The sequence below is a fragment of the Ascaphus truei genome, chromosome 3, assembly GCF_040206685.1.
Source record: "Ascaphus truei isolate aAscTru1 chromosome 3, aAscTru1.hap1, whole genome shotgun sequence".
Taxonomy (NCBI): Eukaryota; Metazoa; Chordata; class Amphibia; order Anura; family Ascaphidae; genus Ascaphus; species Ascaphus truei.
In genome coordinates, this window is record NC_134485.1 from 120606058 (window position 1) to 120632176 (window position 26119).

Sequence of the window (26119 nt, forward strand, 5' to 3'; positions counted from 1 at the left end):
TCTGCCCAAGGATGTCTTTTCTCTACCCTTTTTGTATCTAAAGCCCTCTCCTGCCTTAAACCCTTCACACTGACTGCCCCATACCTCTGGAATGCCCTTCCCCTCAATATCCAACTAGCACCTCTCTATCCACCTTTAAGACCCACCTCAAAACACACCTGCTTAAGGAAGCATACGAGTATCTCCATGGCTGATAATTAACACCTTATACATAAACCTTGGCCCCCTGCAGACACACTTACCAGAACGCCCTCCTACTGTCTCTGTACCTTCTTCCTACCAACAAATTGCATTGTAAGCTCTTCAGAGCAGGGACTCATTTTCCTTAATGTTACTTTTATGTCTGAAGCACTTCTCACCTTTATGTGTTATTTATATTATTTGTTATTTATATGATTGTCACATACAGTAAATTACTGCTGTGAAGCGCTATGTACATTAATGGCACTCTATATATAAAGACATACATACATACATATCATCGTATCTAAACATACATATCAACTTACCCCAAAATGTCTCTGAATTCAGTGTCCTCATAATCCTCTATGTCTTTATCTGGAGAATTTGTGCCACTTAGTTGAGTTTCTGCACTATTGTTTACATGTTTAGTGTGATTACTTGGAAAGTTAAGTGAATTGGTTTCAATGAATGATTGCAATGTTCCATTGAGCAATTGGCTGGTATCATTGGGTAACTGTGATAACAGGGTCCAGTTTTCAGGTTGCTGGGAAAAAGGATTCTTATTGTAGTCATCAATAATGCCACTGTTAGTTCGAGAATTTACCTCTCCAGTTATGTTTTTTTGAGCATAGTTTACACTTAAGTAAACATCTGTAGTATTCTCTGTCATGTATTCTGCATGCCTTTTAACCACATTTTTACCCTGTGTGTCTTCTGAACTGTTTGCTAGCATTGGAGCAGATTTTATGAGTTGTACCTCCTCTTCTTTATCTAGAATAGATTTTTTTCTGGATATATTAAAATCGTCGATATATTCTACTACCTGAAAAAAGGAATGCTCCATTTCAAAATCTGTGCTGTTGGAAACTTCTGTCAAATTTCTACCAGGAAACTCTTTTGTACTGTTCAATCTTTCTTCCTGTACTTGACTTTTCTGTTCTTTGTTGTGCTTCTCAGTCGCATTTTCTTCCAACAGGTTTTTGTTACTGAATCCAACACTTACACCATTATCCATTATACTAACTTCTACTAATGCGAGTACTTCACTATGAAGGTCTTTGTCTGCTTCAGAAATGTAGCCTATTTCTTTTGATAATTCATTAGACTCAGATGAGCCATGCACAATTTTTTCTGAAAAACTTGAGCTACTGGACACATCTATATTTTCTATTTTTGTACTATAAGTCTCTTCTATAGCCAAAGCAGTAAGATCCAGCTGCTCTTCTTCAGCCTGCTGCGTTTTGTTTCGAAATGACCGGATATTAAATTCTTTAACCAAGTAATCGTTGTAGTCCATTTCTTCTTTTCTTTTTTCTTCATTACCGTTTGTATCAAACAGTGGATTTGCCTTCGGTATGTTCTCCTTACTATCAACGAAAATAGGAGGCTCTGGGTAATCATAATCTTCATCAGTTATACATTTGGCATCCCTAAATCTCAGTTTCATGCCTTGATTTCTCTTAGAGAAGCCCAGAGTTCCAAACAGCCAAACTCCTACAAAATGGTAAATAGAAGAATATTATTTTTTTTTGTTTAACATAACGTTTTGTATAAACGTGTGACGGTTTACATGGTAACATATTCAGTTATAAGTAGTAGTTTTAAGACTTTTTAGTTATTGAAAATAGCTATTCTAATTTCTTATTAATCTCTCAGAATGTGCGGTGTCAAACGTACTACTAAAAATACATATAAATAGGATAATCACAGTAGCTCTAGTGAAAATGAAATTGCAGATGCTGACAAATTACTACATCCAGATAAAGTTTTCTGTTACATTAAAAGAATATCTGTTAGTCATTGGCCTAGAGTCATTAAACATTGTACCGCTAGAAATAACAAATTGATAGCCTATCTGATTAAAATAACAGAACTGGCATCAAAGTGACTAAACACCGCAAATTTTGTAATTTTTGTGCCAGTGATCAAGTTCCAAAAACAAAAAGCGATATTTTTTCGTGTTATTACCTACCCCATTCTGGCATTAGTCTGATCTTAATAAACACACAATTCCAGCAAGCTCTAACACCAGAACCCACCACATCATATAGTACCTGTATATATATTTGTGTCAAAAGGAGTCCTACCGAGCATGGTCAAATGTATACCACAAAGACAAAGATACCCAATGCTACATCCAATGTGACAAAATACATAGTTAAATACTTCAATGTTAGTATTCTCATGAATAAGGGTCATTTAGCTAAACCCTTTGGCCAAAGTGTTAAACGCCTGCAGCCACTTCACGGCATGACCAGTATGCAGGTCCTAACACTACCTGGGAAAATTATCATTTACCTCTGCCGTGGAGGGAGAATGGCCTTAATAGACCTGTCCTCACAGGAACATGCAAAAACCTGCTACTTAAAAAGTGGGGTGGGGTGAGCTTAAACCCTGCCACAGAAGGAAGGGAAGTAGACAGCACTCAATGAAATAAAGAGGGGAAAACAAAAGCTCAGTAACTGGTGCTACGGGAACAGGGGAGGGCTCTCACCCTTCCAAACACTAATAATAAACAAATTAGTTCCCAGCACTCGAAAATGGAAAAAACAGAAAAATTGAAAATCTGCAATGTATATTTAATGTGAAAGCATATATAATAAAAACAAACTGACTGAAAGACTGTAACGCCTGTATGCCCGCAGACCTTCCCAGTCCCCAGTACTGAGGTGGGTAAGGGTATAACACGCACCCACAGCAGTGAGGGCATGCCCGGAGTGTGGTAAGATGCGTTGCCGGGCCTGGTGAGAAAAGGGTTAACGATATACTTGCTGAGTTCGGGGTGCCAGAAGTCGGAGGGTTAATGTCCAAGAGCCTAGGGTCCGGGGCAGGAGAAAGCAGCATAGTGAGGTCCAAAGCAGAGTCCAGGGGTAGAGAGGTACACGTAGTCATGCCGAGCCGAGATCAATCTAAGGGAATCCAAACAGAGGCAGGGACAGGAACAAGGAGCTGAAACAGAGAGCTTGGCAAAGTCACTGCACACAGGAGCCACAGAGAAGCTATGCTGAGCGACGACGGAGAGGGCAGACTGGGGTTATAAGGGAAGGAGGACCAATGGTAGCAAGGGGTGGAGCAGAGGCCTAGCTGAATGCTTGCAGTGATAGGTCCAGGTGAGCAGGAAGGGAGATAGGGGAGTGATAGCTGGTAATAGCCTGCAGCCGATGGGGGCGGCGCCAACAGCACGGGAGGGCAGGTAAGAGGATCGGGTGTGCGCACCTTCTGTAAGGCTGCCGTGCGCGCGCCCCAATCACGTGCATGCAGATGCGGCGTGCGCCGCGGAGGAATGGCTCGGTGTGGGAGAGGTAAGATGTTGAGGGAGCGGGGAAACGGGGCAGGGAGCCACCGTGGGCCAGAGGTGACGGGGACCCACTGAGAGGCGCGTGCCCCCTGATCCGTTACAAAGAAGTGGGAGTAAACAGTACTCCTAGTGCTAAATAGCACTTAAGGGGAAAGGGTTATGAATCGAGGATATGAATAGGGGAAAGCAGGGGGAGGGAAACAAATGGTAGGGAAGTAGGTGAGGAGGGGTCGGGGAAAGGGGGATACAGAATAGCTGAGGAGGATAAATCAATAGGTAAATGGAGCGGGGCATAATTTCATGGATGAACCCCTTCTTCTAGCCCGTTCCCTGCAGTCCAAGGTGCGTCCCTCTCCCTATATCCTTATTCTCCAAGCACATGATCTCAATTGGCTCAATAAAGGGATAAGCCCAAAAAAGTGTCAAACCGAATGCGGTCAAACCACAGAGCTGCTGGATCAAAAGTAAAGCTCAAACAAGTATCCAGTATGAACAAATCTACGTAAGTACCAGCACTCACTGTCTAATACTAAATGATGAAAACAGTTGTAATGCAGAAAATACATTTGGCCCATGAAGAGGTAGTCCCTCGAAACGTCGCCCCCCCCCCTAGCATACTTTCCGTTCTCCGTTTTTTGTGTATATTTCTTGTGTTTCATGTTTTTTTTCCGCTTTTCTTTCCCCCCCACCCCCCTCACTTTGTGACATGCCCATTTGTGACACTGGTTTCTGTAAACACATTTGATTTATTTCTGGTTTGTTTTATTATTAAATGAATTTTCTGCATTACAACTGTTTTCATCATTTAGCTATTAGACAGTGAGTGCTGGTACTTATGTAGATTTGTTAGTACTATACAGGGGAATAAGGGTCCCCTTTTGTTCCGTGCACCCTGCAATTGCATAAATTTAACACTATCAGTGTGCTGTCTATCGTCCCCTTTTACCCTAAGTATCCAGTATGGTTACCAGACAGTCCAAAAGCATAATGCAACAAGGGTAAAGGGACAAAATACTGTACGTCGAGGCTCAAAAGAAAATGGCTCACGATATACTGGAACACTGGAACACTGGAACAACTACCGTCAGCTGTGTTGAGGTAGAGGGTTCTCCCCACAGTGAGGAGTATTTAAATTCATTGCTTCTACATCAGCGGTGTCGGGAGGCGTGGCTCCGCTCCGCTGGGATAGTCTCCTACTGGTTGATCTGCCACTGAATCTTCAGATGATGCTGAACAACTCCAAACCCCTTGTCCCATTTCAGTGAAGTCGGGGGGGGGGGGGGGGTGGCTATATTCCGTCGTGTCAGCGATGCCTGGGGGCGTAGCTACACTCGGTCGGGATTGCCTCCTAAAGGTTGGTCCATCCAGGCCAATGAATGGATAGAATATTACAGCAAATAGGTCTCAATCGACGCTCAGAGCTAGAAAACTTTGCTTATTGCAATAATAAAAATACACTACACAGGTACGTTTAAATTCCAATAAAACAAGAGACTGTATAATGAATGTTTATAGGACATACACTACAGCTTACAATAATAAAGCTATTTACAAGCTAAATAATGATATTCTATAGGGCGAATATACTGCTACCGTGTGAGCACCTAGAATGTGCTCACATGGTAGCAGTATATGCTCCCTATAGAATATCATTATTTTGAGACATCTGCCATAAAATAACAGGCTATAGAACAGAAAACCAGGCGCTTACCTTAAGCTCTAAATCAAAAATAGGAATTGAAATAAAATAAAATAAATATTGCTACCAACAAATATGGTCTCTCTATGCAATGAAAGATGACCTAGGAGCCCCTTCTGCTTCAACCCCAAGGAGGGACCATCCAAGACCCTTAGTATATGATGAGAAACGGAAGACAGGGGGAGCAAGGGGTTAACACAATCCAAGTATCCAAAAATCTGATCGGAAATGAAAGCCCAAAAGAAGGCAGGGTCTTTTGAGGGAGAGGGGGGGGACATCCCACGAGACATTTATTGGAGTATAGTAACAACTCACTGATTTGTGAGTTGTTACTACACTCCAATAAATGTTTCGATCTGTATGCTGATACAATTGCCTCACTTACCTTATACCGCTAGACTGGGGAGGAACCGGGCCATTTTACGGGCACACAGAGGGAACTCTCTGCCAAAACCCTGCTTGTTAGCGGACACCTGATTCCTGTCCTGTTGATCGGTGTGGACGGGTGTGAAACCCCACAGATACCAATTGAAGTATCTGTACTTACACTTGGCCGTGTAAGTATTATAGACACCAATTATAATATATAATTCCTTATCTCCCCCTCTCCCTCAAAAGGCCCTGCCTTCTTTTGGGCTTTCATTTACGATCAGATTTTTGGAAACTTAGATTGTGTTAACCCCTTGCTCCCCCTGTCTTCCGTTTCTCATAAAATAATAGGCTGTCTGTCACCATGGCAACAAGGAGTGTATATAAGGCGGCAGGAAACTTGATAACGCCCACCCCCGAAGAAGTTCATAAGAGACATAATATCACCCAGGGGTTGCAGGTGCGGTCACATCCCCGTCATGGAAAAATCCTGTGGGTTACGTGACCGTGGGATTTTAACATTGAAGGAAATACTGGCACCCCATTACAGGGCCTATATCTCCGTAAGTAGGGGGTCCCCAAGGAAGAAATCAATTTTGTTCAGCCCAGAAGAAGACCTGCTCCCGCACACTAGTATCAAACACCCCCCCCCCCTCCCCCAAAGAAAAAATCATAACCTTAGCGGAAAGCTGCTAAGGTAATGAATCTGCTTACATATTATTTTTATTCATAGTGTGCATTAGCAGGAGGTTTCCTGAGCTGAACAAAGTTGATTTCAACCTTGGGGACCCCCTGCTTCCCGAGATACAGGCCCCAGTATCTCTTTAAATGTTAAACCCCAAAAGTCACCTGACCCAAAGGATTTTAACATGGCGGGGAAACTGGCACCCCATAACGAAGCCTGTAACTCAGGAAACAGGGGGTCCCCGGAACTGAAATAAATGCGGTTCAGCTCCGGAGACCCCCTGCTACAATACTGTATTATTAAAATAAAATACATCTCTGACTGCGCTTCTCTTACAGACAGCTGGAACCCGGTAGGATTCACACAGCGGAAGACCCATTCAAATGCAGGGACCACCGATGTGTTAATTCGATGGGCCACTAAATCTGGCAGCCGGAATCTCGCAGCCCGGGAGATGTTGCCATGAGACTACCGCAAGGCAAGAGAGAGAGAACAGGCCGCTACATCTGTACTTTTATTAGTAAAGATCAGTAAACAAACAAAAAAATTACTTAATACATACAGCATATTATATTCACACAATTGTTCTTTTGCCTTTTCAACTAATTAACTGACTTTACTCTTTCTGCAAAAACTCACATTCATCACCACCACCAAATCAATTTCTAAATCCCAGTTTTTCATCACAGGCGCGTGCAATAACATGTTTACCCTGCCCCTTTTTTGCACGTGGTTCATTCGTTTTCAATGGTGTCTACTCCTGCTGATGCGTTATGGGTGTCCCGCTACATCCCACGAGCGGGAGCAATAAAGGCTGATACATCTATTTAGAACATACAGATGTAGCAGAGGTTATTGCTTCCGCTTGCGGGTTATGGGGGAATATTCTGTGATATTCTGTGTTATCACTGCCATTGAATATTATGTAAAATCTGTTAAATTCTGCGTTATATTACAATATGAGCGAGTGGGTGCAATAACCTTGGCTATATCTGCATCAATAAATATTAGAAGAAATTGAAATCTGGCATTTACAAATATGTGAATCTGGAAGCTGATCTTGACTTTCTGCTGGTGATTTCAAGTTCACTTTTAAGAACTGGCATATTTAAGTTATCTATAAAGTGGAAGAGTTTCTGCATCATAATCTACAATCTATGCTGTAGGTCGATACGATTAACCCAAAATAGAATTATTTATTTATTTATCAAATGTTTTACCAGGAAGTAATACATTGAGAGTTACCTCCCCATTTCAAGTATGTCCAAATAATAATAATATCCCTAACTCTCGTTTATTTACCCATCCTCATGCACCTCCAGGGGCAGGCAGCATCCCATCTTTAAGGTGGACCATTTTTAAGTGGAGTTTAACAGGGAGTTCAACAGAAGTGAAACAAGAAGTGGACAACTTTTCATCTACTGGCCCTGGATTCTGGAAATTGAACTGTGCTGGAAAGGAGGACATTTTCTATCACAGACTCAAGACACAGCTCTTTTCACTCTTTAGCACCACCATTCATATATTGCATTTCTAAAAAATTTCACATTGCACTAATCCTGACTCCATTTTCAGTGCCCAGCACTCTGGCTACTCAACACAGGACTTGAAACCCTGCCATGCCTCCTTTGTTATTTATTTTCGTTCTAACCTCACTTCTTTTCAAAGTACACTTTTCTTTTTACAAACCTTATGTCGCTAACTCCATTCATATTTCCCTATCTCTCCTTCCTTCTCAACTTCTCAGTTCACATGAACTTATTTCCTATCAGCACCCTTTGATTCCACTCAGCTATAACCCCTGCTCTAAAACACACTCCTACAAATCCTCCTCACAAATCCGCTTTCTTGCCTTGCTTCTCCTCCTTGCTTCTGGGGATATTTCTCCCAATCCTAGTCCCTGTCTTATTTCTACATGCTCTCATCCTCATCTCTCACATGCAACTTCTTCTCTGTGTAGAGTAAACCCCTCTAACCTCATACCCAACCCCTGTCAACCTCCCTCCTCTCTCTCTAGCTCCTGTGCCCTTTGGAATGCACGCTCCCTTTCTAACAAATTAATCTCTTTACATTACTTATTTTTCTTTCACTCACTGCTCCTCTTTGCTATAAAAGAATCTTGGCTCACTCAGTCTGACTCTGCACTGGAAGCTGTCCTCTCTTATGGTGGCCTTTCTGTCTCCCACACTCGTCCTGATTTCAGGGGTAGAGGCGTGAGGCTCCTCCTCTCCTCAATGTGCCATTACCAAACCCTTCCTATTCCTCCCTCTCTTTCCTTTCTTCTTTGAGGCTCACACTGTCCAGCTTTTTTCTCCTCTCCCATTCCATCTAATCATCCCCCTTCAGTCATTCTCTCTTACTTTGAATTCTGGCTCTCCTTCTTTCTCTCAGACTACCCTGTTCTTCTCCTTGGGGACTTCAACTGACATATTGATGACCCTTCTCTCCCCTAGGCATCCTGTTTTTTCTCTCCAACCTCTTCGTTTGGCCTTTACCAGTAGACTGCAGCCAGCACCCACAAGGATGGCCACTACCTGGACCTGGTTTTCACTAAAAAACATTTTACTTTCTTAATTCTCCATTTCCCTCTTTCCTATCTCTGACTATCATCTCATCTCATTTTCTCTCTCTCTTATCCTATTCTGCCCTTCCATCTATCCCTCGCTTCTGCAGAACCCTGCATTAACCTCCAGGCTCTTGACTCCACTTTATGCTCCTCCCTTCCCTCTCTCAACCCACTTACAGACTCTGGCAATCTGGGCTGAAATTACAGCTCTACAGGACCTCTCTTGATCTACATGCCCAACTTTTCTCTCTCCCACTCTCGCATTTCTAACCTCCGACCCTGCTAAACTGCCACACATGCATGATCCACTCCTACACTCACTCCTCTGAACGCCTCTGGAGGAAATCTCATACTCTCACAGAATTCCATCACTACAAATTTATCCTATCTTGTTTCAATTCTGCCTCCTCCCAGGCTAAACAAACCTACTTTTCGTCACTAATCAACACTAACAAGTGTAACCCATGCAGGTTCTTCTCTGTCTTTGACTCTCTACTCAGACTACCGTCTGTTACCTATCTTTCTCCTCTATTTCACCTCGGGAGTTTGCTGACTATGTCAAGACAAACATGCATTCTATTTGGCAAGACCTCCCCTCTATGTCCGCCTCACATTCTAAACCTCCTTCTAATTCTCCTCCTGCCTTCCTCAACACCTTTTCCTCTGTCACAGAGGAGGATGTGTCGCTACTATTCTTCTCCCTCTACCACCTGCCCTCTTGACCCCATCCCTCCCATCTAGTCAAACCTCTTACTCCTACTCTAATCCATATACTTACACACATTTTCAACTCCCTCTGCACTGGTACCTTTCCCACCTCCTTCAAGCACGCAACAGTTATGCCCTTACCCCAAAATAGCTTGACCCTACCTGTCTCTCTAATTATATCCCTGTTTTCCTCCTGCCTTTTGCCTCTAAATGCCTTGTGTTCTTTCGCTTGCTAAATTTTCTCACCACCTACTCTCTCCTAGGCCCACTACAATCTAGCTTCCACATTACTCACTCCACTGAAACAGGCATCACAAAAATAACTAATGACCTCTATGCTGCAAAGGAGAAAGGTCACTACACTTTGCTCATATTACTTGACCTCTCTGCAGCCTCTGATACTGTGAACCACCCTCTTCTACTTCACATTCTCCATACTCTTGGTATCCATAGCAGAGCTCTATCCTGGATTTCCTCTTACCTCTTTCATCATACTTTCAGTGTTTCATTTGCTAACACCTCCTCCTCTCTCAATATCTCTGTGGGTGTACTCCAGATTTCTGTCCTGGGCTCTCTTCTCTTTTCTCTTTACACACTCTCTCCAGGTGACACATCAGTATACTGATGACACACAAATACCGTACAATACAATACCTTTCAACCCCTGACCTTATACCTGCTTTGCAGACCAAAGTCTCTGAATGTCTTTCTGCTATATCAACCTGGATGGCCCTCCACCGACTCAAACTTAACATGTCCAAAATGGAGCTCCTCATACTCCCTCCCAAGCCTGGCTCTACTGACCTCTCCTACATTACTGTTTGCAGTATTATCATTCACTCAGTATCAAGAAAACAAAAATAAGCGCTAAATCTAAAAAATAATAATAAAGTGCTACCCACTGAAGTGAGTGAGCATGATGGTGACCTAATATTCAAAGTAAATGAAAATATAGGCGGCTGCCTGAGATATAACTCTGACCACCTGGTCAGAGAAACAAGAGGGTGAGAAAAATGTATAACTCTGGCGCCTGACACATATAGATATATGTAGAAATAAAAAATATATACAACCAGGACTGGCGAATGATTCAAATCTGCCGCTACCATCTGCTACTCCAGAGCTGATTGTGATCCTGCTGTCTGGCCTCGCGAGACTAGGGGTGGCGCTCTGTCCAGACAGCATCTGCTGGGGATTAGGACGCCGCCTGTGCCGATGAGAGAGGCCTGGAGCAACCGTGCCACAGACGAGAAGGGATACTCTCTGATATATCCACCGCCTGCTACCACTTTCCATCTGGTAAGTGGGCAGTTCAGCTATAGCAGAGGAGTCTTCAGTGGGACTTATTCCATAGGGTATTCATTATTATCAGTGCTACACATTCTGTGTTGTTTTAGTAAATGTTTTTTATTATTATCAGTTCACCTGTTGTTCGTTTCAGCTTCCATTAGTCATATTGTGTGTTATGCTCATTTGTATGTTTATGTCATTCTTGTTATAATTTTACAGTATTACGCTATGTATTTTGTTTGTTTCTATTCCATGTACATGACTTCCTCATCATTTGGAGCTCATCCTGGGATTTGAATCATTTGCCAGTCCTGGTTGTATATATTTTTTATTTCTACATATATCTATATGTGTCAGGCGCCAGAGATATACATTTTTCTCATACACTCAGTATCAGAAGCACGCTGCCTAGGAGTCAGACTTGATTCCTCCCACACAGTCTCCTCACATTCACAATATAGCTAAAACCTGTCATTTTTACCTCCATAACATTACAATTTCCTACGCTATATTACAAAGATATGCCCTTTCCTCTGTCCCTCTACTGTAAAAAACCTCTAATGCAGGCCTTCATTCTCTCTTATGTCGACTATTACAACCTTCTACTGTCCGGCCTTCCTGCCTCTCACCTGTGTCCCCTACAATCTATATCTATCCTTAACCCTGCTGCTACTGTAGAATCACTTTTCTCTCACCTAAATCTGTCTCAGCATCTCTCCTGCTGAACTCCCTCTCTTGGCTTCCTATAAAATCCTGTATTACTTACAAAATTCTCCTCCTCTCTTTTACGGCCATACACTCTTCTCCCCTCCTTACATCTCAGCTCAAGTTTCTCTGTATACACCTGCCCAACTCTTGCATTGCCTTCTGTATACCCCTCTTGTATCTAAAGCCCTCTCCCGCTAAAAACCTCTCACACTCACTACCGCAAACCTCTCATATGTCCTTCCCCTCAATATATGACTGGCACCCTCTCTCTCCACCTTCAAGAGCTATCTAAAAACTCACCTCTTTAATGTGCTATACATCTCAGATGCACTGACCCTTTGCAGATGCACTTACCATAACATCCTTCTGTTGTCTTTGTAACTTCTCCCTTACCACTTAGATTGTAAGCTCTTTGGGGCAGCGACTCCTTTTTCTATTGTTACTATTGTTATCATGTCTGAAGCACTTATCCTCTCTACGTGTTATATTATTATGGTATGTGTATTACTACAATTGTTTAACGATTTAACGATTTATTAAATTGTCTTTAACTAACCACAATAAAGTGTGTCAAAGTTCATTTTTTATATTACTTACCAATATTGTCCATTTCTACGGAAACACTTTCACCGGTCATTGGAAAAAGATTCACTACATCTTCATTTTTCCCATTGTGTCTGAAGGAATGGCCCATGAGATGTACTCCTATTATTTCATCCTGGACACCTACACTGGAGACATGCCACTGAACAACTTGATCACGACAAAACCCCAACAGTGTGTTTCCTTGGGCAAATCCATTTATAGCTAAGGTAAAGAAAACAAACATTCATTTTTATTATGATACTGAATGCACACTTGCTAAAGCTAACCAATCACTGGATCTTATTAACTAAATATAGTATTAATAAAATACTAATATGGATATAGAAAATGTGCACTTTATTTAAATACAGGATAAACAAAACAACGGCTGTAAAGAAGGGATTTAACAACTTTAGCAATATTCCCTGCAATTTATTAAGTCCTCCATGCAGACAGGAAACAGTCACAACATTTTTGGGAGTACAAGCCCAAAACACCTGATAAAGGGTGCATTTGTCCACCCTGAAACATTGTGGCTGTCTATTGTCTCTGAACAGAGGACTTCAATCAATTGCTGTGAGATACTACACAAGCCCATAAGGGAAGCATGTCGATGATCTACAGTACATCAGGGGCTCACAGACGATTCAATATCCTGGACCGCTTTAATGTTAATAATTGGAAGACTAACTGTAACAGGGTAGTTTCCCTGCCTAATTACTTTGCATATATTTCACTGGTTAGTCCAGCGCTGAGCTGGTTAAATCTCAGCTGTAGGTAATTAGCCATCCCTCACTGTGGCTTTCGCATGGCTTAAAAGCCTGGAACTTCCTGCAGTCGTGGTCTAAACCTGTACAAGGGAACTACAACCCTGGGACCCTGCAGGACCTACGCTGCTTTTGGACTCACAGTCCGCTTCTTGCTAAAAGGCTGAGCCTTGCTGACAAAGGGCTTAGTCTTGTTCTAGACTCTGAAAACAGACTCTGGCAAACTGCTGAAAATAAGTTCCTTTATGTTTTCTTTGTTACATGCTGAATGTAAGCTCTTTTTGGGTTCCACATTTTTTAGGCTAAAATTAAAGTTTCTATTCAGACAGACACACATGTTGTTGTCTTGTCACTGCAAAAAATGGTGTTTCAAGTGGGATTCTGAGCGGTCCCTGCATCTGAAGGACCACAGACCAAATAAAAATGGAACATTTTTTTATAGAGTTTTTGTATGAGCAGGCCAAGCTAACCTGTAAGCATCCAGGAATTCCCTGAAGAAGTGACTTTGTGTCACGAAATGTGTTGGCATTTTTTATTGTACAAAGTGATCTGATAAATATCAGACCTCTTAAGCTCAGTTGAGGTTTTCCTGGACTTTCCTGGTCTTTGAATATTGTAGGTCCAGCAATCAACCTACTGCTGCGACCAGAAGGAGCATTGAGTGATCGAATGCGGAGGAGAACAGTCCTACCAGCATGAGAGATCAACCCTTTCTCTCCCTGACGGTGCAGTATCCAGACGGTGTAGCGAGCGATCCGGTGTGGAGATGAGCTGTGCCTAGGAGATCACAATCTGAGGAGGAAACCTTTGATGACCTCATGCAGCAGCTGTGGAAGCGCCTGTCCTCTTCTGGTTATTATACCTACATGCCCATTATATCTTTTATTCTGTAAGTGCATATATTACCTTGCTTATAAATTTATTATTTGATCTATGTAAGGAATTGGGGAACACGTCCTTTGCGACGTGTTCCCTACTTACCTGTCTCATCTCAGACTTCCGCTCTGGCACCAGCGTGTGTGTGCACCCCCGCTCTGCTTACAGAGCGCACTCGCAGCTCTTCTCATGTGCCATGGAGCTTAGCTCCACCCCCTCGGACGCGCCGCGCTTCTCTCATGCGCGGTGCGCACACGTGACAACGTGCACCGCTCCCCAGCTGCGTGGCAAGTATTCATTAGCCACTTGTCTCCTACAGCCAATCCTTGCCTCCGCAGATGCCGCGCCTCCGCTCCGCCTCCCTTGCTACTGGTTCCTGTTTCCCATAAGTACCCTGCTCTCACTCCCAGTTATTGCTGAGCATAACCTCTTGTAGCCTTGAGCTCCTATGTCCGTTGTGCCCTGCTCCTTGTCTTGTGTTTACCTTGCAGCTTAACCCTTCGTTTACCAACCCGGCTTGACCTTGGAGTCTCTCTGGATACTGACCCCAGCTTACCCTCGACCTTGCAGATATCTCCAACCCAGACCACGGCTGTACGGACCTCACGATTCTAGCCTCTCCAACCCCAGACCACGACTATACGGACTTCCACAAATCTGATCTCTACAATCCCAGACCACGGCTAACGGACTTTGACTATTCTGAACTCTCCACTCCAAGACCTTGGCAAGTATCAACTAACCCACTCTCTCCAACCCAGACCAGGCTACGTTTGAACATCCGCCTGCCAGGCACGCTTCCGCTGCTATGGGTGCGTGGTTTGCTACTTCTCCACCTCAGTACCGGGGTTCTGTCTTGATCGTGGGCAGCGCAAGTGTTACAATTTACTACACTATGAGGGTCCTGTGCTTTCTCTTTTGTTTCTATATATAGGACTGGTACAATAAACTATATATACATAAATAGCTAGATCAAATCATTGACAGGTACAGTAAGGGTAATGGTGGGTTTAACCTTTATTTCAAAGCAGCTAAATGTACCTCTACTACCACAGTACTCTCTTATCCTTACAGGTTCCCTGGAAGCCATACGGCTCTTGTAGAGAAGGTGCTAAATCTGGGTGTGATCGAGGAATCATGCATTGAATGGTGTAGACAATTGTCATGGTTCCTAAACCAGTAAACCAGATGGAAATGTGATTTTTTCTGTGGACCTCTACAGGTAAATGTGGTATCCCGGTTTGATTTATAGCCAATGCCAAGGGTGGACGAATTGGTTGACTCCCTTGGTATGGTGGCATATATCCACACAACCTCACAAAAGGATACTGGCAAATACCTTTAGATTAGGTTCATACCACTTTGTGACAATGCCATTTGGTCTGCATGTGACATGCTGAATGTTAGCTCTTTTTGTGTTCCACATTTTTTAGGCTAAAATAAAAGCCTATTTTCAGACATTGCCTTCTCACTGCAACACTAATATACTTACATGTTGCTCTGGTTATCAATATATTTAGATATACTGTATATATGAATAACATATTTAAAAAATACTGAACCTGTATCTAAAAATGCCTTTAGATATGATAGAAAATGCAGGAGGGAGCGGCTTAAAATAGATTTTGAAAATCTTTGGGGACCCCCACTAAGGTCTTCAGTAAGCAATGTTTGGGAACCCATGTAAAAGATGATTAATTTGAATTAACTTGTACCAAATTTAGTTATCACCATCACTTATGTTGTTATTAATTACATGCAGATATTGTAAAAAATGAATACAATATGTGCATTAGGTTTCTAATTTGGTCATAGAATGGTGGTTTAATTATAGTAAATTATCATTTTTAGCAATTAAAGGCAAGTCAGCTAATATCTACAATTGCTTTGAAGAAAAACATAAAAACATATTCTTTAATCAAAATAATTAAACTTACTGTGCATAATATTAGAATTGTCTAAACATGCATGATCTTGCTTTGCACACTTATTACAGGACTTTTGACTGTTTTCCTCCTGATACCAACTTTTGTTTTCATCAAATACGGCAAATGTTGCTAGCTGTTCCAGATCAGCCTTTTTCTGAATATAAAACAATAAAAATATATTATTATTGACGCCGTCTTTAAAGGATATATTTTAAAAATCAAACTTAAAGTAATAATAAAGTTATAATATACTCTGTAAATACACGCGATGTCAATATAATTAAAAGAAAAAAGCAATTCAGAATATGCTCCTGGTCATGACTCTCAAATAAAAAAGAACTTGTAAAAATGGTGCTAACAAGTTTAAATGTCCATCTAAGGTAAACAGGTGAGTTTGAAAAGAGAGTCTGCATCTGTGTGATATAATGTGAATTGAGTATGTTTGTTGAGTGTAAGTTGCGCTGTTGTTGAGCCCATACAATATACATGAACATGTGTGTGGTATTAATGTGACACTTTAATAAATGTTACATTATGTGGTCATGTAACATTAAAACAGAAAATATCACATGTAATCTTAGACTTATATATAAATGATTAGACATATATAGCACATGTTTTGCATTAACTATATGATGTAAATAATCAACTGTAGAGGAAAGACACCTGACTCAGCTGACTTAAAAGTTGTCAAGCAATGTAACAAAGCCGGCATGATGGGGGAAGTATTAGCAGGAGAAAGAGAGGGGCCGTGATGTCTCTTAATAAATCATTGGTAAGATCTTAACAAGAGTACGGTGGTCAGTTCCAGATGCCATATCTTCAGGAGGACATAAATAATTTAGAGGTCGTGCAAAGAGCTACTGAATGGTGCATGGTCTACGTCATAAAGCTTTTCAGTAAAGACTAAATGATCTTGATAGCGTGTAGAGCTTGGAAGAGAGTAGGGGGAGGGAGATTTAAACTTTTAAATATTTTTTTTAACAAGTTCTAGGAGATATATATTTAAGAGAAAAAGAAGAACGTGTTCTGAAGCTTGAGGGTAGCAGACATGTGAGAATGTACTCTTTCACAAAAGGGGCGGTGGACTTATGGAATAGCTTCTCAACAGAGGGGAAAGGCGCTAATATAGCTAAGGAACGGAAAAATGCTTGAGATAGACATACTATAAGACTATATTAAACACGATAGAAAGCCAAGGATCAAACATGGTCTGAAATTTTACAACATACAGGAAAGAGTACAGATTAGCTGGGTCAGGTGGTTATTCTCTTATTCTACATCTCTTTGTTTATAAATGTAGTTTCTGTCAATGTAGTTCTTCCAGATCGCTTACTTTAGCAGGAGGTTTGGAAAATGCCTTTCAGATTAAGTTTTATAAAGTAAGTACAGACACAGTGTGGCTAAAAGGCTCTGTAAATACATCTTCAGATGTCGGAGCCAGACTTCAACAAGACGACATTGTATTAACAGTGGTACATCTTCTTCCATACTTTGCTTTAATGCATGTGCCCCAAAATGTTAAAGCAGAAGTACTAGGTAAATGTTTAATTTGTTAACCCTCTGTTCGGTGAATGTTCTCTTTTTTTTTCATTTTCTATATTCACCACCACATATATTTCTTTACTATAGAAGTTACACTGCTTGAACGGGCCGTAACTGTCTTTCAGCACTGGAAGGTGTCTTATAGAACTACTTAATATGGCCTATTATGTCTAGGTGCTCTCAAAAAGGTACTGTAGTGTTTGATTTCAAAATAGGAAGGTAGTGCCAAATGCCCTGTAAAGCTCACTTATTTTGAGAGTCCTACCTGTACACCTCTTGTATTCAATGACATAGATTTACAAATGAGAAGTGGGCCAATTAACCCAGATGCAATATCCTTGGTAACATCAACAGCACTATGATACATTCTTGTTAAGCACTGAGCATCATATTTTGTTGGTTCATCAGTTTCACGAATATTCCAATAGTAGGTCACCGTTTCTCCTGGCATGACCGCCTGATTCTGAGTCCTATTGCCTAGTAGTTAAAAAATAAATGTTCATTAGTATTTATTTGAACAAATAATAGACTTTTGCAAGTGGACTCTGGTCCATATTTACCAAGCAGTACTATGCAATAATATACTTTCTGGCACTGAGGACCCCCATTCCTGACATAGTTAACTCCCAGGGAAAACATAGAAAGGATTCTGTAGGAGCGATCTCCCAGCTGCTTTCTGGCTTTGTGACATAACTTTGAACCACAGCTTGCCCAGGTTTTCACTCTCTCTCTCTCTTGCTGTCTTCCTGGTCTTTAAGGCTCTGCCACCTCGCTGTCTTGTCTACCAAGCTTCTCGGGACAGGCCCTCTCTTCTCTCTCTCATGGGTCTCCCCCTCAGCTCACTCCTCTCTACCTGTGTATCTCCACACATTAAACAATGATGATATGCTGCAAACCACAATCATTCAATGCATACAATATTACCGGTGCTGCTGGTTCAAGGGGTACCTGTCCTGGTAATCCAAATCTGAACTGTAGATAAGTGAGATCCAACGCACAACGGATTTGCTCAATAGAAAATGTATTTGTGCCACACAACATTTCGACCGTAAGGTCTTTCTTAAGTGACAGGCATGGCTGTTGGATCTCACTTATCTACAGTTGTGTATCTCCACAGGCAGATTGCCATGATGGCTCAGCTCCTCAGGGTCCAATGGACTTTTTTCTTTCTTCTGTACTCAGCCATTGGCCGGAGAGAATGTCCATCAATACACTTTGCACTGTGGTATGCAGAGCAGGTAAACTCCTTATATTCACGGGGCAGCGTGTATACATAGATGTATCATATATATTGACTTGGATAAAAGGAGGCTTTGTTAAAGGTACACTTTTGAGTTTATCCATTAAGGCACTAACCATTATCAATCGTTAGCAGCCATCCTCTTGAAAATCTAAACTTGGTGAATAAATGCCTTTGATTTGACATAACGTAACTTATAATGCATTACTTACACTGGCGACACACTTTATTCGAGCTCGGCTAGTCCCACGAATTCGGGTATACTCGGGTGTATTGAGGTTTGTGACTGTTTTCTGCCCGAGTGCATTGCGTTATTTTCCAGGCAGGGATTGAAGCATTTTATTCCCGCTGGCTGCAATACTGCACAGTACAGGCATACCCCGCATTAGCGTACGCAATGGGACCGGAGCATGTATGTAAAGTGAAAATGTACTTAAAGTGAAGCACTACCATTTCCCCACTTATCGATGCATGTACTGTACTGCAATCGTCTTTTACGTGCATAACTGATGTAAATAACGCATCTATAGTCTCCCCGCTTGTGCACAGCTTCGGTGCAGGTAGGGAGCTGGTATTGCTGTTCAGGGCATGATGACAGGCGCATGCGTGAGATGCAGTTTGCCTATTGGGCGATATGTACTTACTCGCGAGTGTACTTAAAGTGAGTGTACTTAAAGCGGGGTATGCCTGTATATATATATATACTGCATTACAATTCATGAATTTATGCCATCTGGTAGACACGCGAAGCATTGCAGCCTATTAAATCCTAATCATTATCATTTAACAGATCAGCCACCCGTCAGCCAGGCATGAACCATGGCTGGGAAGGCAAACGCAACGGGGCTTGTCTGAGGTGAGGAGCGGCGCATTCCAGGTATCTGCCAGGTACATACTGGGTATTTGCTCGAATAAAGTGTGTCGCAGCAGTAGGCATGTAGCAATTTATTTTTCTAATGGAAAGGAGGAAGCAACACAATCCTGAAAGGCTGGTCTGAGTAGACTTTGTCAAGCTCCGATGGATGTCTTATATAAGGTAGTATGATTGAGAGAATATATGGTATAAGATAAAATATTTCTATAATTTTACAGTATGTATGAATGTTTATTGTACTGTTTCTGTTGTAGGAGTCCTAGTTTCAGACTAATTAGATATTGCGTATTGATGCTGTTGTATAGCTAGGTGATGTGTTCTCTTTCACTCCTGCTATGTTTATTAGAAGATTGGGTATTTTAATACATTGTGGCCTTTACTAAGTTGTTATCTGCAATGAGACACCTTCCTGCACCGGAAGACACCTTACAACCCATTCACTTTCTACCCATCTTTGTGTTGTGTTGTACATGGTAATATTTTCCCGTGTGTAGTGCTTCTTTTAATTACATTTTTAATGTTTCTAATGTAGGAAGCATTCCCAAAGTGACAGCCCCTTCCCCTTCTGATAAGATCTGGCTCTTGAGCCCTGCCCGCTCTCTAGCAGTGCACCAATTGTATCTAGTAACTGCCCAGTCACATAATATTGCTGGACTACATTGCCCACAATGCTGTGCAAGAACGGAATTAAATAACCTGAGCAAGCGATCGATTACAAGAGAACGGATCGATCTGCAACTTAGCCAATCACTTGTCAGTGTGCAGATTGTATTGATGCACATATTGAATGGGAAGAAAATACCTTTTTTTTTTTAAACAGCAGCTTGAACTGCAGCTTTAAAGGGACAGAGTGCCTATTCTTTGGTTGTTATTGTGGAAGATAAACCACTGCAAATACAGGCTAACGCAATGTTTGGAACTCTAACTGACCCCGCCGTGAGGCGGTCCTGCCACATTACGATACGCAAACCGCTTCTAAAAACTCACATTTTTTTCGCGCCCCCTCAAGTGGTGGCGAGATTGGGTATTGTGAGTACTTCCAGAGCCTGAAATATGGGTTTCGCTCACAGAGCAAAACCCATAAATCAGACTGGGATGGAGTTAGCACCATCTAAGTTCATTCCGCTTCTAAATCAAGTGCAATCTGGGCGTTTTGCCTGTTAAACCATACATTTTTCACTTATTTATTTTTTTAGAAGCGGTTTAGAAGAAGCGGTTTACAATAGCGAATAAGATTTTTTCTCACATTTGATTCTGCTACTTCTGAACATGCCAAACTACGAGGACAACTTCAGAGCCACTAGCATAGGCCCCGTACTGTCTGGAAGAAAACCATTTGGATATTTGTTGTGTGGAGACTGATGATAGAAAACAGTCTGGAAAGGTTGATAGTATTAGAATTATCAAGGTTTTATCATGCATGTGATGCAACATGAAATCTGTATTCTTGAATATTTGATATACAAATGCATTAGGAATCCATAAATGTCATTAATATGTTTCCTTGCAATCTAATAAATGCTCTGCAACTATTAGACTTATGACTTAACAAACTTTATTCGCAAGTGTCAAATTAGTTCTAGTGGTAAATGATACTCTTAATAAAAGCCCAAACCATCTCTCCCTCTTTGCCATTTAACTGACTATATTTAAAATGAAAATTCTCAAATAAGAAAAAACAGTAATAAATAACCTAATTCGGTTAACAATAAAAGCAAAAGAAGCGAAAACATTACAAGTCAAACCTTTTAGGTCAGGAGGGTAACTTGCACCTTCAAAAGACTTTTGTAATGACACACCATGAGGGTATATACTGTAGGGTTGGGTGGCCATGTTTTTGAATACAATCTAGAAAAACACATAAGAAATACAGCCATACGTTATTGTATATTAAAAACTATAACGGTATGTGAGAAGACAATATTGAAACATGAAAGGGGAATCACAAAGTATAATTTGATGTTTAATCTCAAATTTCAGTGCCAATGCATAAGTAATTCTGTATGCAGCACCATCATATAAGGGGGCGACATCCATCATCAATAGCAGCACTTTCCAACTATGATATGATCGATCAAAATAATACCTTTCCCTCTTAGAAGTTTGAGTACACGGCAATGTCAATTTAAATGTTACGTTACAAATTTTAGAGGTGCTGTCAATTTTTATGTTGTTGACCTGGCATGAAAATAGGTAAATTGTCAATAAGCAAGTAAACAACAGTATAACAGAATAGTCAACAAATCAAAAAATAGCACCTGCTTCTAAAGACTCAGAAGCAGAGGCTCCATATACAGTACGTAAATGATATAATTCAGAACAGGAACTGCTGGTGAAGGTGCATACAATATAAATGGGCATTTTCCAGTTGCTGAAAAATATGAGATAGGGCCAGAAGAAAGACACATACTGTAAATTGTTCATGAATGGGGGGGTTTTGCTCATGACTAAAGTGGACGCAGAGCAAAGATTAATCCAAAAGGAGAATCAGAGCAAACATGTTAGAAAATGTAGGACAAACATCCACTAGTGGTGTCAGAATATGTCCAAAAATATATACTGTACAGCTGTACCAATCTAGGCAAAACACCAGGAAACTTATGGTAAGGTGGCTGGCTACTACAAGATAAACAATACTAGTGTAGCAACCTACATTCATATTTAACAGGTCACCAGATTTATCCCCTAGGTGAGATTTAGGGGGTTATTCATTAAACTGCAAAAGTGCTGATCGGGGCACTATTCTCTCAGTAACTCCCATTGACTCCAGTGATTCCGAGCGATAATTGCTTGATAGTCACTATCACAGTTTAATGGATAACGCCCCTACCGCTGTGAAACTGTGTTCATTCCCATCCAAAAAATTATAAAATGGTATATGAGCAGACCATATTAAAACACGAAAGGATAATTACAAAGAATCATTTTATGTTATATCTCAAATTTTAGTGCCAATGAATAAGTAACTCTTTAAGCACCATCATATAAGGTGACGACATCCATTATCAGTAGCAGCACTTTTCACCTAAGATATGATCTACTGTTCTTACATGAGAGACAACGTAACTATTGAAAAATGGACAGTAATCGCATGATTGTTGTTAATTATATGGACCAACAATTCTTGTAACTTGTAAAGCACAGGGAAGGGGGCACCGGATGAGTCTCAACAAAATAGAGACTGGCTACTGACTAAACCAAATTGTAGTGCACAAAATGTACATGTTTTTTAAATGTTTTCAAACATAATTGGGGTTATGTATCAAAGTCTCCATCTGCATTATCTTAGACATATCTGGTACTTTTTTTTTGGGACCAGTGTTACCCTCAGGTTTGCAGCCAGGATATTTTGATCTCAAAAATGTGGTCATTCTTACGTTTATGTTCTCTGCTTAATGATCTCCATATTTGTTTTTGACTTGTGGACATAATTGACTGAAATACTTCAATGAAATTTGATGGATAAATATTATCGATGTGAAAACATACCGTGATTGTGTCCCTCACTTGAGCTCTGATCACAGGGCCAAGCAGTCCAGTTTCAATGGGATTGTGCAAACGCTTTGTGAAGGTTTTATCAGTATACTGTCTGTAGACTGCTTTCTTATACTTTGTTTTTTGTTGGCAGTGCAACCTACTGGTAAACAAACAAAATCCATTATTTTTTTATTCCTCAAAACTCAAAATGTAGAAATGTTATCAACACCAAAGGATGCATCATAATTTAATTAAGAATATTTACACTGGTTTATATTGGTCCATTTCCAGCAAACAATTCCATCTTTTGCTCCCTGTTTTTGTCATTACCGTTGTTGTCTAAATGCAAGTTACAGACATTGGGTGTCCTTGACTAATGCTGTAGTTTAACAATTCTGCTCATGTCTTTATTTCTCTCCTTGTATAATATATTCAACTAATGTATTATATTTGAACTACAGCAAGACAAGTCAACCCAGCTGTGGGCACTCAAATGACCCCTAAATGGATTTATTAACATAAATCCTCTAAAATAATGGTGGTATAAAAACAACGACGCAGAGTTGGATTCCCCAATCACCCTTGTAGGTGTTGGAATCTATATAATAATGAAGGAGTAAAGTGCACTATAATGCTCAATCTCCTTAGGTATAATAATCAGTTGTTGCTAATCTAATATCCCGTCTATGAGAACGGGGATAAGAGAGTGGGAACACCCAAAATGTGCCTAAGGGTTAATGGACTCAGTATAGTAGTTCCAAGTTAGAGTAATCTAGTTTTTTTGACAAGTGAATGCTGCATACAGATGTTTGTAAAATATGTAACCAGCTAAGTCATAATGTTAGTCTGAGTACTGAAAATATTATCGGTTGTGCCATATGGAAAAAACTTAAAATAGTCCAAAATCAGATCAATCTGGACAAATGAACTTTACTGTATGTCCTATTCCTATAGGCATAGGTCAAAGTGAAGTCCCTATAATATTGGATAATCTTAGTAGCCACAGATCTTGCTTATTAAGGTAATGAAAGTTGTTGATCCTCAAACTGTAGTGTTCATGAGGTTATTCCTGGTCAATGCACCAGAGTGAAGCCGCATAACCCTGTAGGGCTCAATAATTACATTCCACTTGTATATTCACGTGGTAGTCAGAGTATTGTAGTATATGTCTTAGCCACCAATAAATAATAGTTCTTGCCTGGTACAAATATAACCTCTATTGCTGAAAATAGTGGGGTTTAGGTGCAAACCTACTAACACCAAATATTAACCCCTAAATGGTGGCAACACTCTTAAATATAATGATTCCCTTGGTATATATAGTAGCAGATCCCTTATAAAAAGTATCCACACATGTGTCCACTTGAAAACTGACACTGTTAAAAGGTATACATAATCAGTGTAGCCAAATATCGCAAAGAAGTTATATTCAGCTGGTTAGTATAGGACCTCCATAGAACTTCTACTTTTAGCCGGTGTTCTAAAAACACCCCCTAAATTGCTCGCCTTGCCTGGAGCCTATTTTACCGAGTCTTCTATGTGCAGGGGAGCGCTGGTGAGTCCGTCTCTCCACCTTGCACTATCCCGTCGGATCCCCTGCTTGTGCATGTGAATGTGCATGTACCGCATTTTGCGTGTAGCCACGCTTTCTCAGGGCATAGGGGAGGGTCCAAGGCCTGTCCTGGGAGCTTTTTAAAGCCGCGTTCCAATAAAGGTGCATTACAAATTAACTCTTTGTGTGCCTGTTCATTCCTATAGAACCTACAATGTCGTTCTTATTGTTGTTAACAGTTATATTCTTATACTGTAGGTATCTGGCACACATCTCCCAGCTTAGAATTAATAAATTATCTTCTAATTTTGACAAGGTAAGTATATTCTTAGCTCCATCCTTTGGTTATCTACAGTAATTTATTAAGCAACCCAATAGGAAGATACAATTGTGATCTTCCACAAAATAGTGTATATATGTGCTTCACAATAGTAATTTGTTGAGTCTGAGGATTACTGATAATACATCCATTTAGGGGGCTTTTAGTTCCCACAACTGGGTTTCCTTGTCTTGCTTTAGTTTCATATATACCCCTCTACCCAGAGGAGCACCTTCCCCTCCCCCCCCCCCCTTCACATTTATTCTAAGCAGAGCGGGTCCCTTTGTTGTTTTGCATTATAAATGAAGCAACTTGAGATGCTTGTGCTGCTTTTAGACCACCTAATACCCAGTGGTAAAAATGAGTTCAAATTGCTATCTTAAAGAACCTATGCCTTTTAAAACAATATATATTTATATGTGTGAAGCACGGGGGCTCTGAAGCTGAACAGCATTCATTTCAGCTGAGGGGCCCCCTGAGATACTTTCGTCAGAAGATGATGCCGGTGTCTCAATGTTGTTTAAATATTCCATGTCACTTGGGCCAATAGGAAGCCACACGGAACAATGTTATACCAAATAAAAATAAGTACAAACAAATATGCAAGTGATTTGCTAAACAATTCCATTATTTGGGATCAACAAAGACTCACAATTGTAAAAAAGCAGGCTTTAAAGAGGCAATCCTAGCGCCACTTAAAAATATATATATTTTTGTTTTAATATATGCAGCTTTTGATTACCTTTATTGAAAACGAATCACCTAAGCTGCTGATCGATTCGTTCTCCGGTGACCAATTAGCAAAGATCCTGCTTCCAGTATTCACTAAATGGCTGCCTTTCCGTTTCAAATCAGTCCTTCAGTCAGAGAAACTCAGCAGCTACAATATATCCTGATATTACTAAGGTAACATTATCTAGTTACAGTTTGCAGCTCAAACTGCTGGGAATATTGGCAACAAATAATCTCGAACAGAGAAAGTGTTGCAAATATCTTGCAATGCTGGGGAGGTGGGCTAAAACCTGCTAATTAAATCAAAGGATGTTCAGTATATTAAAACTCACAAAAAAATGGCACTGAGTTACATTAAAAAAAAATCTTAGTAAGTATTATCTAATACTACAAATCATATTTATTAAAAAAAAAACACTCATGTAGGATATTGCATGGATTGCTCCTTTAAGTGACTTAGGCCTCGGATATAGTAGGCGCGCGCGTGACAGAGCGCATGGCGTCGTGCGTGCCGGTCGCTTGAGCGATATATGGCCTTTGGGATGAGGTGGCGTGGTGGAGGCGTGGCCGTGACGTCACGAGGCTGGTTCGCCCTCATTGGCTGAATCGCTCACATGACCTGGCCATCGCACGACCAAAACAAAATCTTTTGTCTGCTGGAAACGCTGCAGCGCTGTTGCACTTCATCGCGTGCGAGGTCACGCACACTCTGACAGGC

General features: G+C 40.9%; 1 protein-coding gene across 2 annotated transcripts in view; it reads right to left on the reverse strand.

Annotated features, from left to right (window-relative positions):
- F5 (coagulation factor V) overlaps nt 1-26119 on the reverse strand; it is a 228769-nt gene that overhangs the window by 149495 nt on the left and 53155 nt on the right. Inside the window, exons 8-13 of one of the 2 annotated variants that reach the window (XM_075589432.1) lie at nt 22811-22955; nt 21067-21169; nt 17473-17684; nt 15672-15816; nt 12104-12313; nt 510-1677 (exon numbers count right to left, since the gene is read on the reverse strand). In XM_075589432.1, the coding sequence (XP_075445547.1) occupies nt 510-1677; nt 12104-12313; nt 15672-15816; nt 17473-17684; nt 21067-21169; nt 22811-22955 (1983 nt within the window). Of the gene's footprint in view, nt 1-509; nt 1678-12103; nt 12314-15671; nt 15817-17472; nt 17685-21066; nt 21170-22810; nt 22959-26119 lie in introns of both variants that reach the window. The other variant, XM_075589431.1, reaches the window with a different exon arrangement.